Source organism: Ascochyta rabiei, chromosome 5 (assembly GCF_004011695.2).
Source record: "Ascochyta rabiei chromosome 5, complete sequence".
NCBI classification, from domain to species: domain Eukaryota; kingdom Fungi; phylum Ascomycota; class Dothideomycetes; order Pleosporales; family Didymellaceae; genus Ascochyta; species Ascochyta rabiei.
In genome coordinates, this window is record NC_082409.1 from 942,473 (window position 1) to 967,965 (window position 25,493).

Sequence of the window (25,493 nt, forward strand, 5' to 3'; positions counted from 1 at the left end):
CTGCTGCCTGCAACGAGCTAGGCGTTGCAGTGGAACCGCGGTTGACGTGCTCGCATCACGTTTAGAGCGCCCGAGCTAGGCAGCCGCAGCTACTACCGCTTCCCCAGTCCCAGCTACCTCACCTTCTCCGCCTCCAGCCTCCAGCCTCCAACCTCGACTTGCACCCACCTGCACCGCCCAGCAGCATCCTCTCTCGCCAGCTGCTATCTTCACGCAGTCCCGCGCCGCAGCGAGTCTGCAGCGCCGCTCTCTTCTATCCTTGCCAACCGTCGATTGCCGTCGGCTGCCTCACTCGCCCGCCATGGCTGCCACCAACAACGCCATCACGCTGGATACGCCCATCGTTATCAAGGTCCTTTTCCGCGGCCAGACCAGGAAGCTCAAGCTGCCACTGAAGGACCTTGGAGCAAACATTCTCCCGGAAAAGGTGTGTTGCACTGGTTTCGCGCTGCCGGACGAGCAGGCTGCCGCCTCACTCCGGCCAACAGACCCAGCTCGCCGAAGCCGAAGCCGAAGCCGAAGCTTTGGTCCTGAGTGACGAAGTGACTGACATGTTCGTGCAGCTTCGTTCCGGCCTCCAAATCCACGATGACGAGCAGGTTGTCTTCGAGCGCTACTCTGACTCAGCCGCCGCGTACGTCACCCTCGACTCGAACGCGCCTGCTGTCTACAAGACGCTCTTCCGAGCCGCAAAGGCAAAGCTCAAGCTCCGTCTGAGGGCCACGGTTGCGGGCGAGTACTGCGAGCTGCCTGCGTCTGCTCCCCCTGCGCTATCCCGTGCAACCGTACCAGACCCCTCCGTCTTTCGCTTGAGCTCCGAGACCCTGACCCCTCAGGTCGCCGCCCCAACTTCTCCAATCATTGTCCACTCTCCACAGGCACCCAAACTCGAGACAACCAGCCCTGCCTCGCCCCCAAAGTCTGCTGATGATGGAGAGGCTCCGGTGCCCAGGTCATCCACGACACGCCAAGGTAAGTGTTGCATCTCGCTCCGCCTCAACATACTGACTGGATCGACAGCATTCTTCGACAAGCTCTACCAAGCACCACACAACGCCCCGCTTACGTTCCGTCCAAAGCCAGCCGTAGCATGCACTGCCTGGGTGGTATACTGCAACAATTGCAACCACCCCATGGACGACGAGCACTTCCACTGCAGTGTCTGTGACAACGGAGACTACGACCTCTGCCCTGCTTGTGTGGACTCGGGCATCCATTGTCCTGGCGATGGCCACTGGATGGTGAAGCGATTTGTGAAGAACGGCAACGTGGTCAACAGCACCACCCAGCGGATCCCACCCAAGGTCAAGGCCACCGAGCCAAAGGACATTCCTGGAGCCTTCACGGATGAGAAGCAGTCAGTCACACATGAAGAGGAGGCGACTCGTACCTGCAACAGCTGCGTCAAGGGTAAGTCGGACAGTTCTGTGTTTTCCTGCTCTGATGCTAACTTGGCCAGTTCTCCCCGAGAACGAGTTTGTCACATGCACTGTCTGCGAGGACTTTGACCTGTGCCTGGAATGCCACACTCTCAACAAGCACGGGCATCATCCTGGCCACGCCTTCAAGGGAGCTACCCTGGAGACGTCTTTGTCTGCTCTAGGCAACGCACTTTGCAACCCAGGCCGAAACGCACGCCACTCTGCAGTCTGCGATGGCTGTGACAAGTTCATCTATGGTGTCCGTCACAAATGCTTGAACTGCCCAGACTGGGACTACTGTTCTCAGTGCCTGCAAAGTGCCAAGATCATCCACCCTCGTCACCGTTTCGTCCCTATCTTTGAGCCACTCACCGAGCCTCTTTCGAGTGGCTGCCGTCACTACGGAATCTACTGCGATGGACCCTTGTGCAAGGACAAGGAGAACCTCTCGTACATTGAGGGTACCCGGTACAAGTGCGCCGTGTGCCACGACACTGACTTCTGCCAAAACTGCGAAGCACACCCAAGCAATAAGCACAACCACACGCACCCTCTCATCAAGTTCAAGACACCTGTGCGTAACGTCAGCGTTACCACCATGGATGAAAAGGTCAACTCGATCACTGCGCTTGGAGATCGACGACCTGCATCTAGGCGCTCAACTGCTACCGAGACTGCCCCTGTGGCTGCTTCCACAAACGCTGCGACCCAAGTTCAGACAATCGTTGACCTGAGGCCATTAGCTGAGCCAGTCAAGAAGGAAAAGATTGCCATTCAGGACCTCTTGTCTGAGCCCCTTCAGGTATGTATTCTCCTCGTTCAAGTGAAGCCGTAAGCTAATTCAAGGTAGGAGAAACCCGCCGTTGTCAAGACCGACCTTGCCCGTGAGGTCTTTGATGCTCACTTCATTCGCGACACTATCATCGATGGTTCCAAGATCTGCGCTGGTCAGCAATTCGTCCAAGTCTGGACGCTTCGTAACCCCGGCCCTACCGCATGGCCAGCCGGCTGCAGCGTCCGACACGTTGGTGGTGACAACATGTTGAACATCGATAACAGCCGCACGTTCAGCCAGGCTGAGCTTGCCGATGCTAGCGAGAGTAACGTCGTTGGCACTCCCGTCCAGGCAGGTGAGGAAGTTTCTTTCCGTGTCGTTATGAAAGCTCCCCAACGCGTGGGCACTGCCATCTCTTACTGGCGGCTCAAGACCGCTGACGGCATTCCCTTTGGCCACCGATTGTGGTGTGATATTGAAGCCGTTGCCGCCCCAGCACTCATCTCTCCCCACGCCACTGAAGTTGCTGAAGCTTCCACATCATCACCGATGCATGAGACTCTGTTGCAGGGCAGGCTAGAGAATTTGAAGACTGCTCAACAGTCGAAGGTACAGCAACTTGAGCAGCAGAAGATGGAGCGTATCCAGCAGGTCCGAAAGGCTGCAGTCGAGCGCCTTCTTGAGAACCGCCGCAGGGAGCACGCCGCAGCTCTAGCTAGCATTCGACCGGCTCCCGCTTCTAAGACTCAGGAGACAAACAAAGAGATTACCGCAGAGTTGCCGGTCGAAGAAAAAGTCGTGGAACGTCAGCCCGCAACTCATGCTTCAGGCATGATCTTCCCTCAGTTGGACAAGGAGTCACCTGAGTCCAGTACATATGAGATGTCCACCGCCCAGCCTGAATCTCCTAGATCAGAGAAGAGCACCATCGCTCGCACCGTTACTGTCGTCTCCGATGAGGAGTTTTTTGAGGACGCTGAGAGCGTCGCGCTGCACTCCGATGACGAGGGATTCATGACAGACGAAGAATATGATATCCTCGATGCCAGCGATGAGGAGACACAGTAGGCATGGGCAAGAGGTAGTTTTTGACATGTCAACATGTCTGTAAGTAATCTCGTGATACCGGATCTTTCGGGGGTTCCTGGTGTTCAAGTTGGGTATTAGCGACAACGCTCCTTTGCTGAAGGCGCTGGTGCGATCTTCATTACACCCTGACGGGATGGCGATAACAGGATGCCGTAAGGCGCTTTGGATGGATATGGTGTTCTCTTGGCCAAATTTGCAACAGGCGTTCCTCTCCTTCATCTCCTATATGTGTAGTCTGAATGAAAGTGATCTTCTTGAATCTGCGTTGCTTGATATGACCTCATCAGTACAAGACGGATGCTGACTTGGCACGTCATCATTTGAAGGCATGACAGCACGTCACTGTCACAACAAACAAACTGAGCCAACTCCAAAAGCGGCGTCCAGATCGTTGCTCTTCCAGAGACTTACGCTTGCTCAGTGTTTCCCCCAGGCAATACATTGCTGTGGATTCATTCAATCACGGACAGTCAGACCAAACAAGTCAATGGATGGATATTGCCTGAAGAATATGCGTGGGATGCTGGACCAGTAACATCTGTTCCCTTTGCTCATGAAATGTTAAGGTATTCGACGTGGGCACGGACGTTCTGTATATGACGTCAACTGATTGGCCTTTCTCAAATGTGCTCTGTAATGGACCCAAGATTCATTCTCAACTCTTCAATCGATTACTTGTCCAGACTCAGAATGTCATCAACAGCTGTAAGCACCTTGAAAATCCTCATCACAGGTGGAGCCCGTGGTATTGGTCGCGGTCTTTTCCGCCAGTTTTTGGCTAGAGGTCATCGAGTAATCATCCTTGATTCGAACATCGAAGAGCTGGAGCATGTCAAAACGCAAGCTGGGAAATGGTCAAGCGCGCAAGGAAGTTGGCATGCACTGCAATGTGACCTGAGCAAGCGAGAGCAGATCAAGGATGCAGTTCGGGCGGTAAAAGAAACGTTTGATGGAAAATTGGACGTATTGATCAACAATGCATTCCCAACAACTCTCCAAATCGCGGAAGACCGAGCCATGGAAGGACAAAGCGATGACATTGAGCAGGAATGGGACCTCAAGATCGCCATTGGCCTGACGGCGCCTTTCATTCTCAGTCGTCTTTGCGTCCCTCTCCTTCTGGCTGGCAGCTCAACACCAGACTCGCCAGGCACCATTATCAACGTTTCTTCGACACGAGAATATCAAGCTGAAGTAGATCACGAGGCGTATTCCACGGCGAAGGCGGGCATCCTGGGTCTGACACAATCAATGTCAATATCTCTTGGACACCGCCACAACATTCGTGTGAACGCGATTATCCCGGGCTGGATCCATGTCGAGAACGAGAGCAAAGCTGGTGATGAGAAGGGCGCTGCCTGGGAAGAGGGTCTCAGCAAAGAAGACGTCGCATGGCATCCGGCAGGCAGAGTCGGCAAGAGTGAAGATATTTCCAGGGCTGTGGAGTACCTTATTGAAAGCGGGTTTGTCACGGGCCAGGAGGTCGTAGTCGATGGCGGAGTGGGCAGGAAGATGGTATACCCAGAATAAGTATCAGCATACCTCAATCGATAGATCCCTCGTGAGGCTGAGCAGAGGGTCCGGAGGATGCCGAGAGTAGACAATCTCAACTTCGACCAGTCGACGAACTCACCATGTGCGCGGTCTCGCAGTCAAACACGGACATCGAGACTACGCTTGATGTTGTTAACCAGCATCACAGCATGAACACGTAAACCTGAGGCTTCAGAGTGGGTGCTCTGGTGTTGCTGAAACGAGGCGTCGTCCGCTAAGCCATCACCGTGCGACAGCTGTGCCTTCTTAAACTCGTCACATCCCTCAGGTACCAACCTCGCCCTTCCTTCTGCGCCATCTCGACTCGCAAGATGCAGTGCTCATTTCCTCAGCTCTGTGTAATCTCATCAACCGCTTTGTGCCACGCGGGCGACCACGCAGGTGCCGTTTTACGTCGCCCCACTTTGATGTTTCAAGCGTACCCGCGCGCGCCTTGTCGCCCAGACACTCATCTCTCCAGCCCGATCGTACTTTACGCAATGAAAGTTGGACGATATCCTGGTGTTCGAAAGATGTGCACTGTTCTGTGGTCCCTACACAATTGCGATTGTAGCAATGTCCTATCGAACTAATCTTTAGGGAGAGCTACACTCGAAGACCAGCCTGCATCGCAATGGAGCCTTCATCTGCCACTAAGATTACGTCCGGTTCCCGGCATGGTAGAGCCCAGGAGGAAGCCAATATTTCTGGGTGCGCCACACTAGCATCCGAAGTGTTGTTTGGCCCTTCCAATTCATTCCTCAGGTGAAGAGCAACAGCCTTGCCCTCGACCACAGCTCTCGTTCTGATACCCAAAGAACTAGGCAGAGCGTACAAAAGCCGCTCAGCAACACAGCCAGGTATAGTTTTGAGCTCTCTGTCTACATCCAAATGGGATGGTGATGGCAGTTCCCAGAGAGCATGACTGAAACCCCTGCATCTCGAAGGATTGACGCACGGGTTGACAGCGGGCGCCACCTAGACCACCATCGGCCTACTGCCAGGTACAGTAAGAGCTCCACCAATCACACCTCCCGTCTGAAACCTGTAAGATCTGGTACTGGCGCAGAAAGCAGCAGAGCTCCCTCGGTTCATCAATGCGCATATTGTTCGAGAAACATCACGTCTTTAGCGCCGTCCTTGAGATGCGGCTGGCGCAGAACGAAACAATTGCTTCGATTGGAGCTAACCGTATATCGGCTTCGACGGCAATAGCGCTCCTTTGACGACTGTGATATAAAATGTGCGGCGCTTCAACTTCTGAAGTGGTAACGCAGCTGCGCTGACTCTCTTTTACCTTGCCTTGCAAACTTCGTTCTTCGTTCATTCTTTTTTTCCAGCCACTCTTTTTTCAAACTCCACACTCATTTACCCATCATGAAGACCGTCGCTATTCTCGCAGGTATCACTGCGCTGGCAAACGCCCACGCCACATGGCAACAACTCTGGAAGAACGGAGAAGATCTTGAGAGCACTTGTGCCAGGCTTCCTCCCTCCAACAGCCCCATCGAGGACTACACATCTACAGCTCTGCAATGCAACGTTAACCCAGCTGCCGCCTCTGGCAAGTGCGGCTTTGAGGCTGGTGACACCGTCACGTAAGTCATGTGAGCACGTGATATATATCAAGTGACTCACATCGTTTCAGAATCGAGATGCACCAGCACAACACCCGTCTTTGCACCGAGGAGGGTATCGGTGGTGCTCACTGGGGCCCCGTCTTGGCCTACATGTCCAAGGTCGAGGACGCCGCGACCGCTGATGGATCATCGGAGTTCTTCAAGGTCTACGAGAACACATGGAAGAAGGCAGAGGGCTCTACCCAAGGTGACAAGGACTACTGGGGCACCAAGGACCTCAACTACAACTGCGGAAAGCTGGACTTCACCATCCCCGAAGACATTGCCCCCGGTGACTATCTTCTTCGCGCCGAGGCTATTGCTCTCCACGCTGCCTCTGCCTCCGGTGGTGCCCAGCACTACGTCACTTGCTACCAGATCACTGTCAAGGGCGATGGAACTGCTACCCCGACTGGTGTCAAGTTTCCTGAGGCTTACTCCAAGACTGGCCCTGGCCTCGGTTTCTCCATTTACGCCCCTCTGAGCGAGTACCCTGCTCCTGGCCCTGCCCTCTACGCTCGCGGTACCAAGGTCGACCCTCAGCTCCTGACCTTTGGCGAGATCTCTGGTGTTCCTAAGGCTACCGGCGGTGCTTCCGCCCCAGCTGCCACCTCTGCTGCCGCCACCTCTACTGCTCCCGCTTCGTCTGCTGCTGCTGAGACTCCTGCTGTCTCTTCAGCTGCTGCTTCCAAGCCTGCCGCCACCTCCGCCGCTGCTTCGTCTGCTGCCCCTTCGTCTGCTGCCCCTTCATCTGCTGCTGAGGCGGAGCCCTCTGAGGCTGCTACTTCTGCCGCCGCTTCATCGGTCGTTGCTTCTGCCCCTGCTACCTCGTCGACTGCTGCCCCCGAGACTGGCGATAAGAAGTATGACGTCGGCTCCTTCTCCACCTACCTCGAGGCCCAGCCCGGTAGCGATGCCGAGTTCACCATCGAGGAGTTCATTGCTTGGTTGGAGAAGGTTGAGAGCGGCTCGAACACTGCGGAGCCCACTGCTGCTGCTTCCCCTTCCGCCGTCGCTGAGCCCACTACCACCGCCATTGTCTCCCAAGCACCCGTCCAGTCTTCCGCTGCGGCTCCCTCTTCCAAGAAGCCTGCCGCTTCTCCTTCCACCCTCGCCACCTCTGTCCGCCCTGCACCTACCTCTGACTCTGAGTCTGGTGAGGTCAAGGCGTACGGCCGCTGCGGTGGCCAGGGCTACACTGGCAGCACAACTTGTGCATCTGGCCTGACCTGCAAGGTCCAAAACACTTTCTACTCTCAGTGCGTCCAGTCTGAGGGTGGCAACGACGCTCAGCCCAGCGCTGCTAAGCCTACTGCTGCTGTTCCCTCCAAGACTGCTGCTGCTTCTTCTACGGCTGCTGCTTCTTCTGCGGCTGCCGCTGCCGTTTCCAAGGCGGCTGTGCCCACCGCTGCCCCTTCAGCATCCGCGACTCCCGCCGCCCACAAGCTTTGGACTATCGAGGAGCTCATCTCGTTCCTCGAGGAGGCTGCTGAGTAAGCCCGTTGCCCACGATATATCCGGTTGCTTATCGGTTATGCTTCCCGTATGAGTAACAAAAAGGCATCTGTAAATATGCAACTCCCAGTGGGAGTATTTCGATTCTTCTAGCGACATTTGTGAACGTTGTTATTCAATCAAGAAAGCTGGTGTCGGCTCGTTATGCCATCATGATTCGTTATTGCTGTGGTGCATACACTGAACGTGCACTGAACTTCTTCAATATCCAATAGATTCAAGGAGACTATAACTAGGAAATAGATCAATACCTCGCCAGCTGCAATGTTGGAGTCTACCGGTGATTTCTTTTTACAACCAATATGTCAACGCGCAACATGCTCAGCAGTAGCTCAAGAATCGTACATCAGCCTCGCGAAAGCTCTCGCCGCTGCTGATCCACCCAACTCCCTTGCCAGTCTCCTCTCCGAAGCACCAGAAGGAATAATACCAGAGCAATCTTGCAAACTGTTCACATCATTTCCAATAATTGCAAATCTGTTCCAGGCATCTGTGAACGCAGCGTTCCACGCACTCACATCGCCGGCAGCGAAATCGGCCCACTTCTCGTGTGTCTACTCTGTCGTCAGCCATCGCTCTTGTTATCATGGTTGCGTATGAGAAACACTTACCTTTGTGTTGTTTGCAAGCCCTGTGTCACTCTGCAGACTATACGGCGCCGTGCCGTCCAAGGTCTCCTGGTAGAATTTCGTATCATACACACTCGGTGTAGAATCCAGACTCTTCCCCGCCTGCGCCGGGTCGTCATTGACCTGCACGGCAACAGAGTGCGTGCCCATCAGGGCAACGACATCGTCGCCGCTGAAGCCCTTGGCGGCGAACTTGTCCAGAATAGAGTCGATCGAGTCGCGGCTGCCGGGCATGCTGTTCAGCGGCGCGGCGTCGCTGCTGTCTTTTCTCCCGACCAGGGCTTTGACACGTGGACCGAGCGGACACGAAGAGATGGCGGTTGCGGCTGCAAATTGGATCATGTCTGCTGCGCTGGTGTTGTACTTTTGTGTCCAGGAGAGGAGTTTGCCGCAGATGTCTGAGAGGCCGGCATTTTCAGTGCGGCTGCACTCGTCTGTTAAGATGAGGCTGCCGTCGCAGCCGTTGTTGATGCAGTCATGGAAGGGGGCGCGGATGGCGCCATGTGCGTCGCGACCACAGCCGGAGAAGGCGGTTTGGAGCTCAAGGAGGACTTCTAACCATACCTTGGGGCAGGAGTCTGTGCGGGGGAGGAGGCTGAGGGCCGAGGATGTTGTTGCAAGGAGAAGGAAGGATGTTAGAGTTGAGGTGTACATCTTGGTGCGGACGCCGGATTGTATAATTAGAATGTAGTGTAATGATCTGTAATTGGATGAAGTGAATGATAGTCTTCAGAAGGTAGGCTGAGACAGCGGAAATAAGGAAATCCTGTACCACCAGCAAGATAGCAACTGAGACCTACCCAATATATAGACGAGATCTCGTGTGAGGTGTGAGGTGTGAGGTCCACCATACTACCTATCACACGTCGTATATTTCGATCTGACAAAATCTGCTCACGTAGTAGTCGCCGCCCCAGCGTATGTTGTGTCCCCACGCCCGTGAGCGTGAGCACTTGAAAATGGCTCTTCCCCACAATTCCCTTGTTCGCCTTCAACTAGTAACCAAGTGCCTTCGACCTGACAGCTAAATGCCGTCGCAAAGAATCACTACATTGGCTGCCGCTGTCCAGCTCTTGCTAGCATTGGCGGACATGCACTGTGGCAAGCCGGCGTCCAGCCAAACCCGAGCGAGAATCAACGCAGGGCATGCATGTAAGAAGCTCTGGAAAGCTTATGTGGTAGGCGCCATGATATGCGTCGCTATTATGGTGCTGACTGTGGCTGAATAGGGTATGTCGATCTCTCGTGTCGAGAGCTGAGATTGCCGAAAGAGCGACGAACGAGCCGCTAGTATGCATGGTTGACCCACATCTATAGCTTTTCCGAAAGCTTGGTGCGAGCTGATTTTCCGGTCAACGTGGGGAACCGAGAATGTGGTCAAAGCGAGCGGCTCGTGGGATGGCAAAGCAAGTGATGGGGATGATGGGGAAGAGTGTAACGACGGAGCGTTTTGGCGAGGTTGTACTACGTCATGCATTCAATGTTCCACGGCACTGAGCTCTTCGTGCACGACATAGCACTTCATATGTCGGCACATTCTCGGATTGCGTGCTCTGAGGAAGGTAGAGGCGTTCCCAACATCCGTCTTCATCACGTATGCAATTGTGACTGTCTTCCCCTAGCTCGTGGCCATGATTTTGATCGCTTGGCTCGCTCTGTATATTTTAAGAAGGAACTTGAATAGGGTATAAGTGGAAGGATGTTGTGTAGCAGTATGAAGACGAGACTGAGTGTGATAGAAAGAGGCTGTGGTAACAAAAGCTGGGTAAACCTCTGTAAATCTTATACCTTAAGAGGGTCTTCCATATGTCTTGGCAGGCGCCGAGGTGGAGCATAAAGGACTTGCACCTGATTTCATACTTACTTTGAATGTCCCAATAAGTGCCGAGGTGGAGCAGACATGCACGTTACATCACATCTAATGGTGCTTCCTCTAGCCGCCTATGATGCGATACGGAAACATGTTTTTCTCTCTATTAACTCCTAATCTCTTCGCGTATGCGCGACAAAGTAATAACTCAAACTATGAGTAGTGCATGGTGCGTATCGTATCGGCTCAACTGCGCCACCTGTCGACCTACAAACGCTTGGTGAGAAAACTCCAGAGCCGGCTGTGCTTGCACATGATGCCAAGACTCGCTAAGCCGACTGGTACTTCCCAAAGATCATCAGTTCCATTGTTATCTCCTGATCCCCGCAGTGAGAAAAGCATGTTCTGAACGAGTATCAAAATGGCATTATCAATTTCCCTCAATTTTGTTGGCTCAACTGGACGTTGCTATTCCTTTAAGAAGTTGATCCAGGAGAGATCTCGCCTCGGCCGCGTTTGGGTAGCATCGTTCGAGAACCCTCCTGTAACGTATCCCTTTTGCTATAACTAACACTCTTGTAGATCTGGAAATAATTTTTTGGATTAAAATATTTACCTCAGAGTATAGTCTTAGCCTTTAACAAGAACATTTGACCAAGACTTCCACAAACTCCCCACACACAACTACCAATAGACACTATCCTAGATTAGCACATATTTGTGTATGAATATCTGGATAGTACAAAGTTACTTTGCAAGGGATTGCAAATATACACAACTAGGACATTGTTCATTCAGGTAAGCCGAACGATTCGACTCTTCACACAATTAAGATAAATGTTAATTAATCTTCTGTAGATGTGAAGCCTGATAACGTTGTGGTCAATTACCACTATGCTAACCAAGAGGTTGTAATCAAGAAGGTACAAATCTTTGATCTTAAGAATGCTGCCTATCTCCTAAAGCCTGGGTGCATTGAAGGCATGCTAGCCAGACATTATGACTAGCGCAGCCCTAAAGGTCATTTTAAGGGAGAGATGAACAAACTATCTGACTTATGCTTATTTGGGCTAGTAGTAACTGTATAATCTAAGAAAGGATTTCCTATTTCTAACACATTAAGTGTATCTACGCTGTTCTTAGGCGTGTCGTACTTAGGCCTGACGATGACTTTAAATTACACAAATTGAAAGGCGCACTGCCTGCGTTCATCCGTTTACAACGGCATCATATTTTGGGGATTAAAAAGGGTTGAATGGGCTCATAAGGCATGTTGGTGACAAGGAAGCAAACTGCAAGGTTCTTAGAATGCTTTAGGAAAAATTAGTAGCCGACTATATCCTATATATGCAGTTTTTAGAGTGGACAGAGGTTAACTTGACGTTCAAGGACTTGATCCGAGGGTTGAATAGTTTGGACCCCTCACAGCGGCTTACTGCTCGTCGGGCATTGAACCATCCCTGGTTTGAAGGCATCAAAACTGCTTATTAGCATCAGGAGACCCCCGCTTGTAAATCTGAATCGATAACCAATGCCTGCACGTTCAGTGCTCATAGCGATATTCTAGATCGATTGAGATATGATGGAACAGGTCGTTTGCAAGACGAGAGCTAGAGAGTGTGGAACGACCTCAATCGGATACTGTGGACACCGTATGGAATTTCTAATGACGCCTCGTATACGCAGTACTCACGGTCGGACAGTCTGTACCCAACAACCTAAAGCTATACAGGCCAAAACACCTTTAACTATGGCTGATCGAAACCCACGATCCTACAAGCAGTCGCAGAGAGGCTTCTGATCTTGCCTAATGCTGTCTTTGAAGCAATTGAAGTGGAATGTATGCTTGCCACAGGTCTTCCAAATGACGCCGTACCTGTCTTGCAACACGTCTCCACAGATGCAGCAACTGCGTGCAGAGAGCGGCAAGGTATCCATGAACCTCTTCGTGGCGACGCAAGGAAACAAGGAGTTTGGGTCAAACCTGTCTTTATTCATGTGAATCTCCGAGATGTATTCGAGTAGCCCAGCTCTCGCTGAAGCACTCAAGGTTCGCAGCGCTTCCAGTCTGATATTCTCTGCCAGATCGTTAAAGGCAAGAAAGAGCCGGAGAAAGATGGCCTTCCGAGAATGCTACATTCAGCTCGGTCCAGTGGGCTCTGCGGCGGATCTGGATAGGCAAGGAGACGCAGATATCGGCCAATCCTGGTTTCTCCGCGGGCAAGATCCGTCAGACGCGCAAGGCGCGCAGCTCTATCCCTAAGAGTGGAAGTTGGCGGGGGCTTAAGATCATTAATCTATAGGGACGCATCCTTTATAGATAATCATGAAGCCTAATAACTACTCTATAGGTATATCGTTATGCTGTTTAAAGATCTAATCCTATAAATAGTTTGTCGTTGTTTTGCAACACACAGATCTGTTTTCAGGCTGAGATGGAAATAACAGTCTGCCGTTGATAACACACTGGCGGCTCCTTCGTATCGACATCTCCCCTGAACGAAGCAGACTTGATGCAGTTTTCGTTGACTCTGTACTGCTCTTCACGTAATAGGCACGGGTGATTTACCTGCGATGGAACACCGCACCTGACCTGGCGCACTCAGTTGCAATCCTGACTTTGGGAAAACAAGACATGTAGGTGGGCAAGAGCTGGAGAGATAACATCGATAGGTAGCCTCACGTCTCTGTCGATCAAACACGAATACTGTTCGACCAAACATCCATAACTCTAAAGACAGCTTTCTGTCAAGCAAGACGACTTCTTCCCTACACTTCGGCAAGTCGAAATGCGCAGCCACGTCGAAGACGATGTATTGCAGTCAACTCTGAATCCTCAAAATATCCTCAACAGTTTCCGCCCAAGAAAGGGCTCGTTACCTGCGCCCGAGGGCTCCGGGAGTGAGTGGGGAAAACTCCCTTGTTTGAATCCTTGTAGTCCGCAAACCTTCCGTTGATGTGTACATCCTTCTCTCCATCCATCGCAGCCGGATCTCTCCCTGCCATTAGTGCTCGGACGATCCTCCTCCCCTCACTCCGATCCCTTTCATCACCTATCCCCAACCGATACAGCGTCAAGAAGCCGAACTCAGTGCCCCAATGCCCATCCACGTACTCCAGCTCCCGCATCGTATACGGGCGCGAAAACTTGGGCGGCTCCAGCTCCCGTGCAGCCAGCGCTCGAAGTTCCTGCCACCTCACGCGCTCCGCGGTGGCCCAGTGACAGCTCACGACCCACGCCGTGCCGACCCTGAACGGGCTTGCGCCGAACGCCCTGCCTGCTGGCGGCGGAACAGCGAGCGAGAAGATACCGATCGGTCCTGGTTGGAAGTGAGCGACCTGTCTTCCGGCCAGGAACAAACCACCCCGCGACGGCGGACCGCCTTCGGGAACCGACCCGCCGAGTCCGATGGTGTAGACGCTGGTAATTGGGCGGCCGAGGACGTTGCAGATGTAGTTTGGTGCGTGCAGGACGTTGTGGAGTTGGATGGTGGAAGTCCCGAACGAGCGGGGGCGAGCCTTCACTTCGAACTCGACTGTGCCGATTCCTACGACTTGGATTGGGTCACCGATGTTGTAGACGGAGCCGATGCTGGATCGGAAAGGGTGGTAGCTTGTGAACCAGGCTTTGTCTTTTGCAACGCTGCGGTGTGTCAGTGCGATACGCGGGTGGAGAGTTGGGATTGAGGTACTCACTGCACGTTGGAAGAGTCGGAGTAGATCCAGTCAGGACATAGACCAACGTTTCCGCTTCCAGCCATGATGCAAGAACCGAGAGTTGAGAAGATCAGGTTCAAGTGGTAGAAGAGGCAGCAGCGTGCTAGATCCGCTTCATCGTTCGCAGTGGACCACGCCACGGTTCTCATTCGCGACTGAGTGAAAGGTCATGGGCGAATTCGACTAGAGCCGTCAGGTAAGGTAATCGACATGTGACGTCCATGTCATGTGGCAAGATCTAGAGATTGAAAATATCTTTTGATCCTTTCCTCTGTTTGCCTGAATATCTAGGTGTTGGTGGACTGATGCAGCGCAATCAGGAGGCACAGGACTCTTTGACTCATCGCACTGTAGACACTTCTGCATCTATACAGATAACATGAATGCGACTGCAAGAGCATGTCAGTTGCTAGCTTGGCGTAGTGCAAGTATGGTCGAGAGGTTGCAGACTGTATGACCAAAACATGTCAAAAGGGAGCTTGAGAATGAACACGATACCAAGTGACCGAATATCAGCGCAAGTCAAAAACTCAATATCTGTTCATATCTAGAACTCCGTACACTCCTGACTTCCCAACACAGTTGTGTCCATATACTGCACCCTGCTCTCCCCAGCGACAAGATCAAAAGTCGTCGAAAAGCTCTCAGGCGGCTGCACTCCCTTCATCGTCACCAACACCCAGTCTCCAACTTCTCTGCCAACTTCACCCTTCCACTCTTCCATCTGGAACGCGGGCACAATCGTGCCTTGCTTAGCATACTTCCGTGCCATGCTCGCAACTACAGGCACTCCAGCATCGACAACAGACTTGCGCACGGCGGCGACGAGCGTAGCATCGTTATCCACACGGCAAGACTGGGCGTCTTGGTACAGGACGGTGTCATCGAGGGGGTACCCGTTGCCGGCATTGTCGTAGACAGTTTGTTCGCCGGTAGAGACGCGGGTCACGGTGACGTTAAAGCTCTTGATGGATGTGCTTGTAGGGAGGGCGACAGAGAACTCGTGCCACTTGAACATCTCGCCGAAGATACCGTTTGAGAGACCGAGTTTGTAGTTGGCGGGCTTAGCAATGATGGTAGTATCCAGTGTTGTGTTGGCAGTTGGCGCGGAGCGAGGCGTGTATGTGAGTGTAACGCGCTCATCGTCGTACTTTTCAGATGTGGTGAGGAGACGGATGCGGGCGGTAAGGGTGATGTGGGTGGAGTTTGCGAGGGAGAAGGATTGAATGTAAGGCTTGAGAGCTATGGGCTCAAGGGGTTCGGTGAGGGTTACGGTGGAGGGCACAGTGTCGAGCATGCGCGCAAAAATATCGGAGCACATAGACTGGAAGGTCTTTGAGTCTGAAGCGAGCGCTTTCATGGTGACGTTGTTATCGGCAGCGAAGATGCGCTTGTCAGAGTTAAGAGTGTCGTTGTGAGCCACAACGAGCGGGTTTTGAGTAGTGCCGTCGAGGTACTCTGTTGCGACTTTGTTGTCAAATGTTGCGTCGGTAGAGTCGAAGTGAACGACGTTGGTCTCTGTGTTGTTTTCGGTGATCTCTGGGAAGGTCTTGCCGTGCACTCCTCCCATTGTGTGGCCACAGGCCACCATGGCTATCATATCCTCTGAAGTCTGTTAGCAGAGTATATTGTAATACATACTGGAACCATCTCGTACCAGTGCTGAACCCCGCTTTGGCAAATAGCTTCTTGTGGGTATCGATATCCTGCTGCGGCTCCGGCACGCCCAAAGCACCACCTTCGGTCGCATCAACACGACCAAGTCGCAGCGGAATCTTCGGTCCGCCGCAGTTGCCTACAGCAAGGACTGTCGAGAGGGCAACCAGATCAGCAGCAGAAGTGCGAACATCATAGTAGTTGTTCGTAAAGCCAAAGGTAGCGTTGAAAGCATCACCGGCGTTCTCGGCACGGTCTGTCTCGAACTGAATCGAAGCATCCAAGCCGCCAACACCAGTGGCTTTATCGAATGTTGCCATGTCGTGGAAAGCTGTTCGAATCCACTCCGCCGCAGTCTGGCGTCCCGGAGCGTCTGGGTTGCGTGTGCATGGTGATACGCCTGACAAGTGTAAGTTGGATGATCAAACTAGGGTCGTGCATTCAATTACCATCGACGAAGCCCTCACGGATGTAGCCACTCTGCAAGACCAGCAAGTCTTCCATCCTATCAATTTTACTCGGCCATACATACTCGGCCGTTGCGGGTAGCACGTTGAGCAAGCCAGCCTGGGCTACGGCAAGCGCGGAGACCTTCATTACTATTTCAAGCGAGTGACTGTGCGGACAACGAAAGTGTTCAAAGAAAGAAGTGAAAACACAGCTGAGAGACGGAGTTGACCACGCAGGAGATCGTCAGAGGAGTGTTGGGTATTTGTAGTGTATTTCCAAGCGTAGCACATTGCAATTGCCACCCCTGATGGTGGATCTCAACACCAAGAGCCTCTGTGCGCTGTATGCATTCTGTATTGAACGCAGTACACTCGTGTGGAGCCAACGATAGGGAGGAGATTAGAATGACACCTGCTGTTTCAGGATGTACACTTGTCAGGGGTCCTTGACCATGTCATGACCGAGGGACCAGAGGGACGCGAGCAGCTGTCCAGCTTTACTTTCCTCTCTCGTATCCGCATGGAAGTCCAGAGTCTAGACATCCGAATAGCATCGGTTGTGAACCGAAAATAGACGCGCACTGATGGTGCGGGGTCAAAGCGGCTGTGGCGGTGAAAGGACCCGAGGCACGGATTCCTTCGGCAAAAAGCCGTTAAAAGGGTCCACAGGGTGCATGCCGACTTGCTTCGAAGGAGCTTCGAGAACCCCGGCCCCAGGATGTTGGCAACTATCGTGTGCTGCTAGAATTGATATCTCTGATCATGACCCAAACAAAATCTGTGTCTGCCATCACTCCAGTATTAGGTGTGATCCACATTTATAACAGCTCTTTCTTGGTCTCGTTAGATTTACTCGTGTATCGTGGTATTAGTTCGCACTGCCGCCACTGCGACCGCGTGACCTCCAACACTCGCAGCCGCGCCTTTACTTCCTCCCCTCAACCATGATGATGTGGTACCCTTCGCTCGTCTTGACCTCTCCAATCTTTGGCGCACCAGTGGTACTCGGTTCGAGGTCGTACGCAACCTTCTCGAAGTCTAGCATAAGGCTGCCGCGGACTTTCCAGCCCAATGAGCCGCCTGAAGTCGCTGTCAGCACGCTCTCGTGATATCGACTGATCGACTCGAATGAGCAGCAATCCATGACAAGTCTTTAACATACCCTGCCTCGCCTTGTCCTCACTCATCTCCCTTGCAACTTCGTCGAACTTGGCTCCGTTCCGTATCTTCTCCAGCGCCTCCTCCTTCTTACTGTGCTTCTCGCAGAGAATATGCCTCACATTGATACTTGTGGCGGGCTTCAGCTTGCCCTTACCACCACCACCTGCGTCTTTTGAGTCCCCGGCATCCTTGCCTTTGCCTTTGTTCTTCGGCGCCATGGCACGTGGTGCGTTGGAAGAGAGAACGGTTATGGATGAAGGAAAGCGCTGCGAGATTCCCGGTCTGGCGACGTATATTTGGCACACCGTATCTGTAAAAGCGAGGTGGGAGAGTATTGGGCAAAGGTAGGTGAATATGTATGGTTGCTCAAGGCTGAGCTGTAAGCTTGAATGCGGGGCGGCAGAAATTGGTGCGGTAGGCGAGGCGGTGAGGAGTAGGAGGAGGTTTTCGCGTGGAGACATACGACCAGAAGAATGTCTCAAAGAAAAAAAAAAAGGATCAAACGAGAGAGTATGTGTGGGTGTGTCATCAACATGGCATTTGGTAATATGTACAACTGTTGTTGACCTTGTTTGCCTATGCCCTTCCACTCTGGTAGGTACAACAACTCAGAAGACCGATACAGGGCACCTCTTCCTCCAATCCGTTCCAATCGTTTCCTGTCTTCGTGACTTCGACCTAGAGCTCTCCACCGCGCCATCGTGGGAGGGATCGGGCACGGCTTTGCTTCGAAGCTGGCTGGACGGTGTGCCGGAGCGTGTAGCGTCGTATGTGATTGCCAAATTACGCGCATGGCCATTCACCCCTTGCTGTTGACGGCGACGCCATTTGTCTTGTTCTGCGCCAGGACCATATCCATGAAGCTCTTACGTGGCTTGTGCTTCTTCTCCACTTTGTGTTCGTCCGGGTCGACAACATGTATGCGCCGCCTCTTGCACTCGGACTTGATGTCTCCGAGCAAAGGCTGCAGAGATTCGATCTTTTCAACCTCCGAGATCAAGAGCGACTCTTCCACCCAATACAGCCCATCCATAGCAAGAAATTGGTTCTTAGCCTCCCTGATACTTTCCTGAATCTTGAGGTAGTCAAAGTCTGGTGATCCTTCCATTGGGAAACGGAAGTCTTGGGCGAGTAGAGCAACATCATACTGCCGCAAGATAGCATCTCGCTGCTTGCGCGTTACAGGGATGCGGTTCCAGTCGGAGTAGGGAACGGACAGATGAGCGAGATCGAGTTCGGGTAGACCAAGGATTCCCACAACCTGGAATGAGCAGATGTAGGTCTTGTCAAAAGCGGCACTCGAATCGTGAAGGTCCTTGGCCGTGGCGTACAGTAGGGGAAGGAATATTGGTGACACTCCCAGTTCCTCGCCAGAGAAATGAAGGGGTCGATCAGTTCCCAGCTCGCAGGCACGTCGTAGTGCTCGCGGAAGCCTTGCAATGCGCGCTTGTCGTGCAGCAAGTTCTTCTTGCCGTTTAGCTTCCTCTTCGGCTTGCTTGCGAGCGCGTTCCTCCTCTTGCTTACGGGCAGCCTCGGCCTCTTCAGCCTCACGCTTGACCGCTGCTTCGGCTTCGGCCTTCTTCCGAGCTTCTTCCTCTTCCGCGGCCTTGCGAGCAGCCTCCTCTTCTTCTGCTTTGCGTGCCTCGACCTCCAGGGCTTTGCGTTTAGCTTCTGCCTCCAAGCGTTGTTCTTCTGCGCGGCGCTCGCGCAGTGCTTCTGGAGTCGCAATCCTTTCTGGAGGCGCAGGGGTCGATTTGGCGGACGCAGTGGGTGTTCTTTTGGCAACATGGCAATCTATCGATGCATCTGACAACCGTCGCTTCTTGATTTTGTCATCGACCGGCCGATACTTGATCTTGTTCTTGATTTGCTTGCGTTCGTCTGTAGATTCAACCTCGGGCGTGGGCCTGGCGCTGGCAATCTTCTCGATCTTCTTGTGCACTTTAGGCGGCGATGATTTGGCGTCATTTTCTTCATCGCTCTCATTCGACCCTGCGCGTGCTGTGCGTGTTGTTGATTCGTTGTCGTCCGAACGTGCCTTGAGCGGCCTTTTGATAGGCTTGCCCTCTTCGCCTTCACTGAATGACCGTTGCTTAGCTTTTCGTGTAGGCGCTCGTACCTCATCCTCGCTTTCATCGTCAGAAGATTCCTCGTCCACAACCCGCTTTCGCCTCTTTACTTCTGTGCCAGACTTCAGGCGCCTGGCTTTCTGAGGCGCCGAGCTGGACTCTGACTTTTTCAGATGAGCACGCTTCGCATCCGGCCGAGGTGAATGTGAGCGCTCTCGGCGAGGAGAGGATTTGCGTTTGAACCGTGCTGCTGACGGATTTGGCGGCTCTTTCTTTGCCCTCCTTGGACTTCGGTGGGTCGTGCTATGTTCGTCGCTCGCTTGTTTTAGCATGTCCCTCTCCTGCTCCCACTTTGGGCCCCTTCGTTCCTCGGCAATCTCCCAGTAGGCCTTGCCCTCTTTGTTCCGCCTGGTCGGGTTGAAGTTGTCCTGTTCTAGCAAGAGAGACACAATCTTGATATGACCCCGTCCAATAGCGACAGTCATCGGCGTCTCCGGGTGCTTGGAAGGATCTGGATCCGCTTTGAGGCCACTGGCAAGCAAGATGCTGAGGATGTCGTAGTGCCCGCCTCTTGCTGCGGCAACGCCACAAGTAATGTTCGGCTTGATGTTACTATTGATAAGCTCTCCAACAGCAAGGATGTCGCCATCTCCAGCCTTCTCGATCAATGTTTCGACGTTGTATTCGTTGTAGAGAAGTCGTGAAGCACTCTTCGCTTGCTTCTGTCCAGGTTTCTCTCGCGGCTCCGTCACCGAGGTGTCGGTTTGGCGTCTCATGGCGTCCTTGAGCTCCTTTTCAATCTCCTCACAGTCTTCGTCTTCGCGGTCAAGGACATCGATCGCACGCTGGCCCTTTTTGTTCTGATGATGTGGATTTACGTGTCCTTTGCTGAGCAAGAGCCTGACCACCTCCAGGTGCCCATTCTCCACAGCATCGATGAGAGGCGTGTCGCGGTCCCCTGATTCGCAATCTGTTCGACAACCCCTGTCGATGAGAAACTCGACGACTTCGGCCCATCCATTCAACGCAGCCTTTTGCAAGGGCGTAATGCCTGCAAAGTCGGCTTGGTCCAGCTCACCTTCGGCTTCGTCGTAGGCTGCTTTGACAGCGTCCAAGTCACCCTTTTCGCTTTCTCTGGCCAGACGCGTCGCACCAAATCGATCGGTCTTCCGGCCATGAGGCATTGTCCGTGCAGGAGAGGTCAATGCTCGGTGTGTGGCGCGCTTGACACGGGTGTGTGGGTTTGCATCTGTAGCTCGAGGTGAAGAGGAACGCTCGGAGCTAGAGTCGGAGTAGCGTTCGATTGACACAGCAAGACCTGGCGCGTCCTTGCGCTTGCGTCCTGCGGCGCCAGAAACCATGGATTGTGTCGATTGCGAGCGCTTGTGTGGACGGCCAAAAGCTCCCTGGAAGGAAAGTTAGGAAAGGAAGGGCAAAGTCAAGAATCATGGGTGGGGCTTACCGTGGCAGGCGAGTTGGGCTGTGTGCGATCCTTCAGCCCTTCCGTCTTTGCTTTTTGGCGTGGAGGCTCCAGGTTCTTGAACTCGTCACGCAGCTTGCGCTTTCGGTTCTCGACCGTGGAAGCGCTGCGGCCTCTCGTCAGGGCTTGCGTAGGGGACAAGGTTGGGTTGGCGGGCGATGCAGCTGGGCTAGTGTCCTTGGTCTGCCGCGAAGCCGTGCTTGGAGAGGTGGGCACCGGGCTCTTGCCATCGTCAGAAGTATCCTTGGCATGTCCATTTGGTTTGGCGTGTTTGACATGGCTAGAACGTCTGCGGCCGTTCTGCGGGGAGAGCGAGTGCGTGATTTCTTTGATAAAGTCAAGGGGTGCGGGCTCGTCGTCGTCGTCGCGCTCCGTCTTGATCACCTTTGCCTCGCCCGAATCGTCGTGTCGAGAAAGGACGACGGTCTCGGCCTCGGACTCGTTATCGTCGTGGTCGCCATTGTGGGCGGCGGGCAGGTTCTCTTTGGCGGCGGGCAGGTTCTCTTTGGTGGCGGGCAGGTTCTCTTGGGCGGCGGGCAGGTTCTCTTGGGCGGCGGGCAGGTTCTCTTTGGGCGCAGGCGAGGGTGGCGTGGGAGCAGGCTGGACAGGGCCGCCGGCGTGGTTGCGCGGGCTTCGAGGGGTGTCGAGAGATGCGTTCAGGTCACCATTACTGGTCATCACGCATATAGGGGACAGGACACGGGAGTTCCTGCCTCATGACGGCTTGCAGAGCAAGGGACGACAGGCGTGGGCGGCAGGCACAGGCGGCGGGCGGCGGGCGGCGGGCGACGGGCGGCAACAAGGCGGCGCTTAACGTCCTGGGACGGAGGGGCCGTCGCGTGATGGGGGTTGCGTGCCCTCAGCGACACCAAAGGGGGCGGCGGCAGGGTGGTGGTGCGGCGTGTTGTTGTGATGGAGAGGACGTGTGTGGAGGTGCTGGGGAGCGAGCAGGAGGACGGACGCTGGACCGCTGGACGATAGCAGGCGGAGGGCCACTCAGCGCCCTGCACCACGGCTGGCTTGAGCGCGGGCCCAGCGCAACCCTGCACCATGAAAGCGTCGTGCGCGCGCCCATTATTGCCTGTCCTTTGCCTGTCCTTTGCCTGTCCTTTGCCTGCCCATTGCCTGTCCTTTGCCTGCCCATTGCCTGCCCATTGCCTGCCCATTGCCTGCCCATTGCCTGCCCATTGCCTGCCCATTGCCTGCCCATTGCCTGCCCATTGCCTGCCCATTGCCTGCCCATTGCCTGCCCATTGCCTGCCAGCTCTGCGCGGTGTGCGTCCATGGCAGGGCCGCTCGTGGGCTTGCTTGGCGCATATATACACACACACGAGCGCACCTCGACCCTCGACCAGGCCTCGCCTCACAGCACCGCAGAACAGCATCCCATGGGCGACGCAGCTACACGGGGCGCTAGGCGGGGATCTGCGCGCCAATTAACCGCATCGGTGTCGCCTGCAGCCTGGGCTCCCTCGTCCTCCGCCCTCCGCCACGCCTCTGCTCTGCCCTCGCTGCTACACGGCGGTGCACCTGCGCTCCGTGTCCGCGAATCCCAGCTCTGCCAGTGCCGTACGCAGTCGCCTGGCCATCATCACAGACGCCGCTGAGGGCTGGCTGCATGAGGCATGAGGCTGCTCGCCGCGCACAGTGGATGGGGTTCCGCTAATGAGCCCACCCGCCTGAAACTCGGCCACCGAATCAGGAATCAAGCAGCCCAGCCAGCCAGCCCATCATTCTTTCATCACAAACCCTCCCCTCCCCTCCCCTCCCCGCACGCTCCTCGCTGCGTCCAAACTTTGTCACCATGGCCTCGTCGGCGGTGAAGACGCTGCTCGACCTGTTCGACCTGCGCGACCCTCTGCCCACCCCACCATGCCTCCTGCGCGCCTTCTACCTCGCTGCTTCTCTCCTTGTACTGCGACACCAGCCAGCTTGATCACCTGCACTACACTGACCTGCTCTGCTTATTAGATTGCTGTCATACAGGCCGTTCCTGCCCTGCGCAGCCGCTTCCTGGCCTATGGCTCCCGTGCGACGTCACCGTCCGGTCAGCCATCAGCAGCACCGACCCAGGCCCCCCTCCTCAGCCAGCTCCTCGACTGCGCTGCAGCCATTCAGGTCCCGCACAACTACTTCACCCATTTCTACCTCCTCTCAGTGGCATGCTCCCTCTTCTGGGCATGGCGCCTGCAGCTGTGGTCTGCCAACCCCCAGCTGCAGATCGTCTGGGCGCTCATGCTTCTGCAAGGTGTCCGCCGTATGCTTGAGTCCAACGCCTACACATCAACGAGCAGGAGCACCATGTCCTTCGCCCACTGGCTGCTCGGTCTCGTCTTCTACCTAACCATCAATGTCGCCGTCTGGATAGAGCATCCTGCTGGCAGTCTCACCCATTGGGCTTCCACTGCGCTGCTCCCTGCCATCATCACGGCGCATGTGCTCCAGCACTCGTACCACGCCTACCTGTATCGTTTGCGCGCCGAGAACAAGGGCTACCAACTCCCACTGCACCCGCTCTTCTCCAACTTGCTGTGCCCCCACTACTCGTGCGAGACGGCCATCTACCTTCTGCTCTCTTTTCTAGCGGCTCCTGAGGGCAGGGTGATCAACTGGACGCTGTTCTGCGCCACCATATTCGTAGCTGTCAATCTGGGCGTCACAGCGATAGGCACCAAGGAGTGGTATATCGAGAAGTTCGGCAGAGACAAGGTAGGTCCGAGGAAGAGGATGGTGCCCGGCATCTGGTAGGATGATGCAACACGGGAAACGTGGTATTTCGATGCAAATTTAGCATATCCAACGCAATTCGATCCATCGCTTAGATTCCTTCCTATTTCGTCCAGCTCGACTGCTGCCTATCTACTAATAACCCAGATGAAGCGGCTACTGTCCTCCGTCCAAGTGCTGCTGCTGCTGCAACTGCAATAGCTCCAACTCGACATGCAAGCCATTCTTCCCTCATCACCAGGATCCCATACCCGAACCGGCCAATTGCCAGTCTCCCATGGATAGTGGGGCAGCTAGCGGGGCATCTTACAGCGAAGGGCTGGAGAGCGGGACCTTTAAATGCGTGTGCTCCATCCACTCTCGCGTCATCAGTAAATGCTTTGAGGAGCTGTTAACAATCAAACTCCCCGTCTTGCCATACTCCAGAAGCTCTCGATATCCGATTCTCTACTGCACAAAACGCAATTCCATCGCAACATGTCTGCCGAAGCTCCAAAAGATCTCCCCGAAATGGAGTACCGCTTTGTTGGCAAGAGCGGTCTCCAGATCTCTGCCATATCTCTCGGAGGCTGGCTCACCTGTTTGTTGCTCTTCGCTCCCACCCATTCACGAGGCTAATCTTGTCCAAGACGGAGGGCATGTTGGTGATGAAAATACCTTTGCTTGCCTCAAGGCCGCCTTCGACGCCGGCATCAACTTCTTCGACGCTGCCGAAGGCTATGCTGGCGGCGAGTCTGAGCGTGTAATGGGTCGAGCAATCAAGCACTTTGGCTGGAACAGGAACGACATAGTTGTTTCCACAAAGGTGTGTCTGTGTGTTCGTACTCCAGGTGACATGAATACCGATGGCCTATCAGATCTACTGGGGCACGCACAACTCCACGCTCCCTTCCCCCCGCAACAAGATCAACAACCTCGGCCTCAGCCGCAAACACCTCATCGAAGGCACGGAAGCCGCTCTCGCCCGCCTGCAGCTCTCCTATGTAGACATCATCTACGCGCACCGTCCTGACCGGCAGACGCCCATCGAGGAAACCGTCCGCGCATTCAACTTCCTCATCAACACCGGCAAAGCGCTGTACTGGGGCACCAGCGAGTGGCTGCCCAGCGAAATCGAAGAAGCCTGGGCCGTGGCCGACAAACTCCACCTCATCGGCCCCATTGTCGAGCAGCCAGGCTACAGCCTCCTCCGACGCGGCAAAGTCGACGACGAGTTCAAAAACGCAAACCTCTTCGCCCGCAGAGGTCTCGGCCTCACCGTCTTCTCTCCGCTCGCCGGTGGTCTGCTGACGGGCAAGTACATGGACGGCATCCCCGCCGACAGCCGTCTCAAAACCTCCGAGGACCCGTACATCCAGTCGGTCATCAAGACCGTCGACACCCCCGCGTGGAAGGAGCAGCAGGAGCAGATCCGCGCGCTGGTCGAGGTCGCCGAGCGCTTGGGCACCGATGTCGCTACCCTGTCTATGGCGTGGGTGCTCAGCAACAAAAATGTCTCGAGCGCCATCACGGGCGCTAGTAGGCCCGAGCAGATCTACCAGACGGTCAGGGCCGTCCATGTGTACAGGCAGCTGACGCCCGAGGTGCTGGAGAGGATCGAGGCCATCTTTGGGAATAAACCTGCAGAGGTTACTCAGAGGTTTGGGGGTTGAGATCGAGAGGGAATTGGGGGGGGTGTAGCAGGAAAGCGTATCGTGGACATTTGACGTGGTAAATCGTCCTGTTCAGACGTGATTCGATTTTCAAACGTGCACTGTAGTTTGACAAAATCGGGACATCATCAACAACTAATTCCTCTGCAATACACACTCCTTTCTGGACTCGCTGTGACTAGCAGAGCACA

General features: G+C 54.4%; 10 protein-coding genes across 10 annotated transcripts, besides 5 other annotated features; 5 read left to right on the top strand and 5 right to left on the bottom strand.

Annotated features, from left to right (window-relative positions):
- Nucleotides 1–301: 301 nt before the first annotated feature.
- EKO05_0003461 (uncharacterized protein) lies at nucleotides 302–3,264 on the top strand (the record flags this gene model as incomplete). The annotated part of the gene is made up of 5 exons (XM_059636168.1): nucleotides 302–427; nucleotides 564–972; nucleotides 1,021–1,410; nucleotides 1,460–2,223; nucleotides 2,272–3,264. 5 exons carry the CDS (start codon nucleotides 302–304, stop codon nucleotides 3,262–3,264), a joined length of 2,682 nt encoding a protein of 893 aa, XP_059492151.1.
- Nucleotides 498–523: a tandem repeat.
- Nucleotides 1,937–1,971: a tandem repeat.
- A 645-nt stretch (nucleotides 3,265–3,909) lies between the features above and the next one.
- EKO05_0003462 (uncharacterized protein) lies at nucleotides 3,910–4,815 on the top strand (the record flags this gene model as incomplete). Its single annotated transcript, XM_038945357.2, has 1 exon — nucleotides 3,910–4,815. One exon carries the CDS (start codon nucleotides 3,910–3,912, stop codon nucleotides 4,813–4,815), a length of 906 nt encoding a protein of 301 aa, XP_038800808.2.
- A 1,380-nt stretch (nucleotides 4,816–6,195) lies between these two features.
- On the top strand, nucleotides 6,196–7,934 carry EKO05_0003463 (uncharacterized protein; the record flags this gene model as incomplete). Its single annotated transcript, XM_038938216.1, has 2 exons — nucleotides 6,196–6,416; nucleotides 6,467–7,934. The coding sequence occupies 2 exons, from the start codon at nucleotides 6,196–6,198 to the stop codon at nucleotides 7,932–7,934; spliced, it is 1,689 nt and encodes a 562-aa protein (XP_038800807.1).
- Nucleotides 7,747–7,819: a tandem repeat.
- Nucleotides 7,935–8,284: 350 nt separating the features above from the next.
- On the bottom strand, nucleotides 8,285–9,235 carry EKO05_0003464 (Manganese peroxidase; the record flags this gene model as incomplete). Its single annotated transcript, XM_038938313.1, has 2 exons — nucleotides 8,285–8,506; nucleotides 8,564–9,235. 2 exons carry the CDS (start codon nucleotides 9,233–9,235, stop codon nucleotides 8,285–8,287), a joined length of 894 nt encoding a protein of 297 aa, XP_038800806.1.
- A 4,003-nt stretch (nucleotides 9,236–13,238) lies between these two features.
- EKO05_0003465 (uncharacterized protein) lies at nucleotides 13,239–14,152 on the bottom strand (the record flags this gene model as incomplete). The annotated part of the gene is made up of 2 exons (XM_038938529.2): nucleotides 13,239–14,034; nucleotides 14,088–14,152. 2 exons carry the CDS (start codon nucleotides 14,150–14,152, stop codon nucleotides 13,239–13,241), a joined length of 861 nt encoding a protein of 286 aa, XP_038800805.2.
- A 503-nt stretch (nucleotides 14,153–14,655) lies between these two features.
- Nucleotides 14,656–16,361, bottom strand: EKO05_0003466 (uncharacterized protein; the record flags this gene model as incomplete). The annotated part of the gene is made up of 3 exons (XM_038938227.1): nucleotides 14,656–15,713; nucleotides 15,766–16,164; nucleotides 16,214–16,361. 3 exons carry the CDS (start codon nucleotides 16,359–16,361, stop codon nucleotides 14,656–14,658), a joined length of 1,605 nt encoding a protein of 534 aa, XP_038800804.1.
- Nucleotides 16,362–17,138: 777 nt separating this feature from the next.
- On the bottom strand, nucleotides 17,139–17,592 carry EKO05_0003467 (Peptidylprolyl isomerase; the record flags this gene model as incomplete). The annotated part of the gene is made up of 2 exons (XM_038938291.2): nucleotides 17,139–17,293; nucleotides 17,376–17,592. 2 exons carry the CDS (start codon nucleotides 17,590–17,592, stop codon nucleotides 17,139–17,141), a joined length of 372 nt encoding a protein of 123 aa, XP_038800803.2.
- A 581-nt stretch (nucleotides 17,593–18,173) lies between these two features.
- Nucleotides 18,174–21,601, bottom strand: EKO05_0003468 (uncharacterized protein; the record flags this gene model as incomplete). Its single annotated transcript, XM_038938559.2, has 2 exons — nucleotides 18,174–20,849; nucleotides 20,906–21,601. The coding sequence occupies 2 exons, from the start codon at nucleotides 21,599–21,601 to the stop codon at nucleotides 18,174–18,176; spliced, it is 3,372 nt and encodes a 1,123-aa protein (XP_038800802.2).
- Nucleotides 21,602–21,686: 85 nt separating this feature from the next.
- Nucleotides 21,687–21,720: a tandem repeat.
- A 951-nt stretch (nucleotides 21,721–22,671) lies between these two features.
- Nucleotides 22,672–22,703: a tandem repeat.
- A 24-nt stretch (nucleotides 22,704–22,727) lies between these two features.
- EKO05_0003469 (uncharacterized protein) lies at nucleotides 22,728–23,671 on the top strand (the record flags this gene model as incomplete). Its single annotated transcript, XM_038938427.1, has 2 exons — nucleotides 22,728–22,835; nucleotides 22,895–23,671. 2 exons carry the CDS (start codon nucleotides 22,728–22,730, stop codon nucleotides 23,669–23,671), a joined length of 885 nt encoding a protein of 294 aa, XP_038800801.1.
- A 456-nt stretch (nucleotides 23,672–24,127) lies between these two features.
- On the top strand, nucleotides 24,128–25,302 carry EKO05_0003470 (uncharacterized protein; the record flags this gene model as incomplete). The annotated part of the gene is made up of 3 exons (XM_038938223.1): nucleotides 24,128–24,230; nucleotides 24,280–24,455; nucleotides 24,508–25,302. 3 exons carry the CDS (start codon nucleotides 24,128–24,130, stop codon nucleotides 25,300–25,302), a joined length of 1,074 nt encoding a protein of 357 aa, XP_038800800.1.
- Nucleotides 25,303–25,493: the final 191 nt, after the last annotated feature.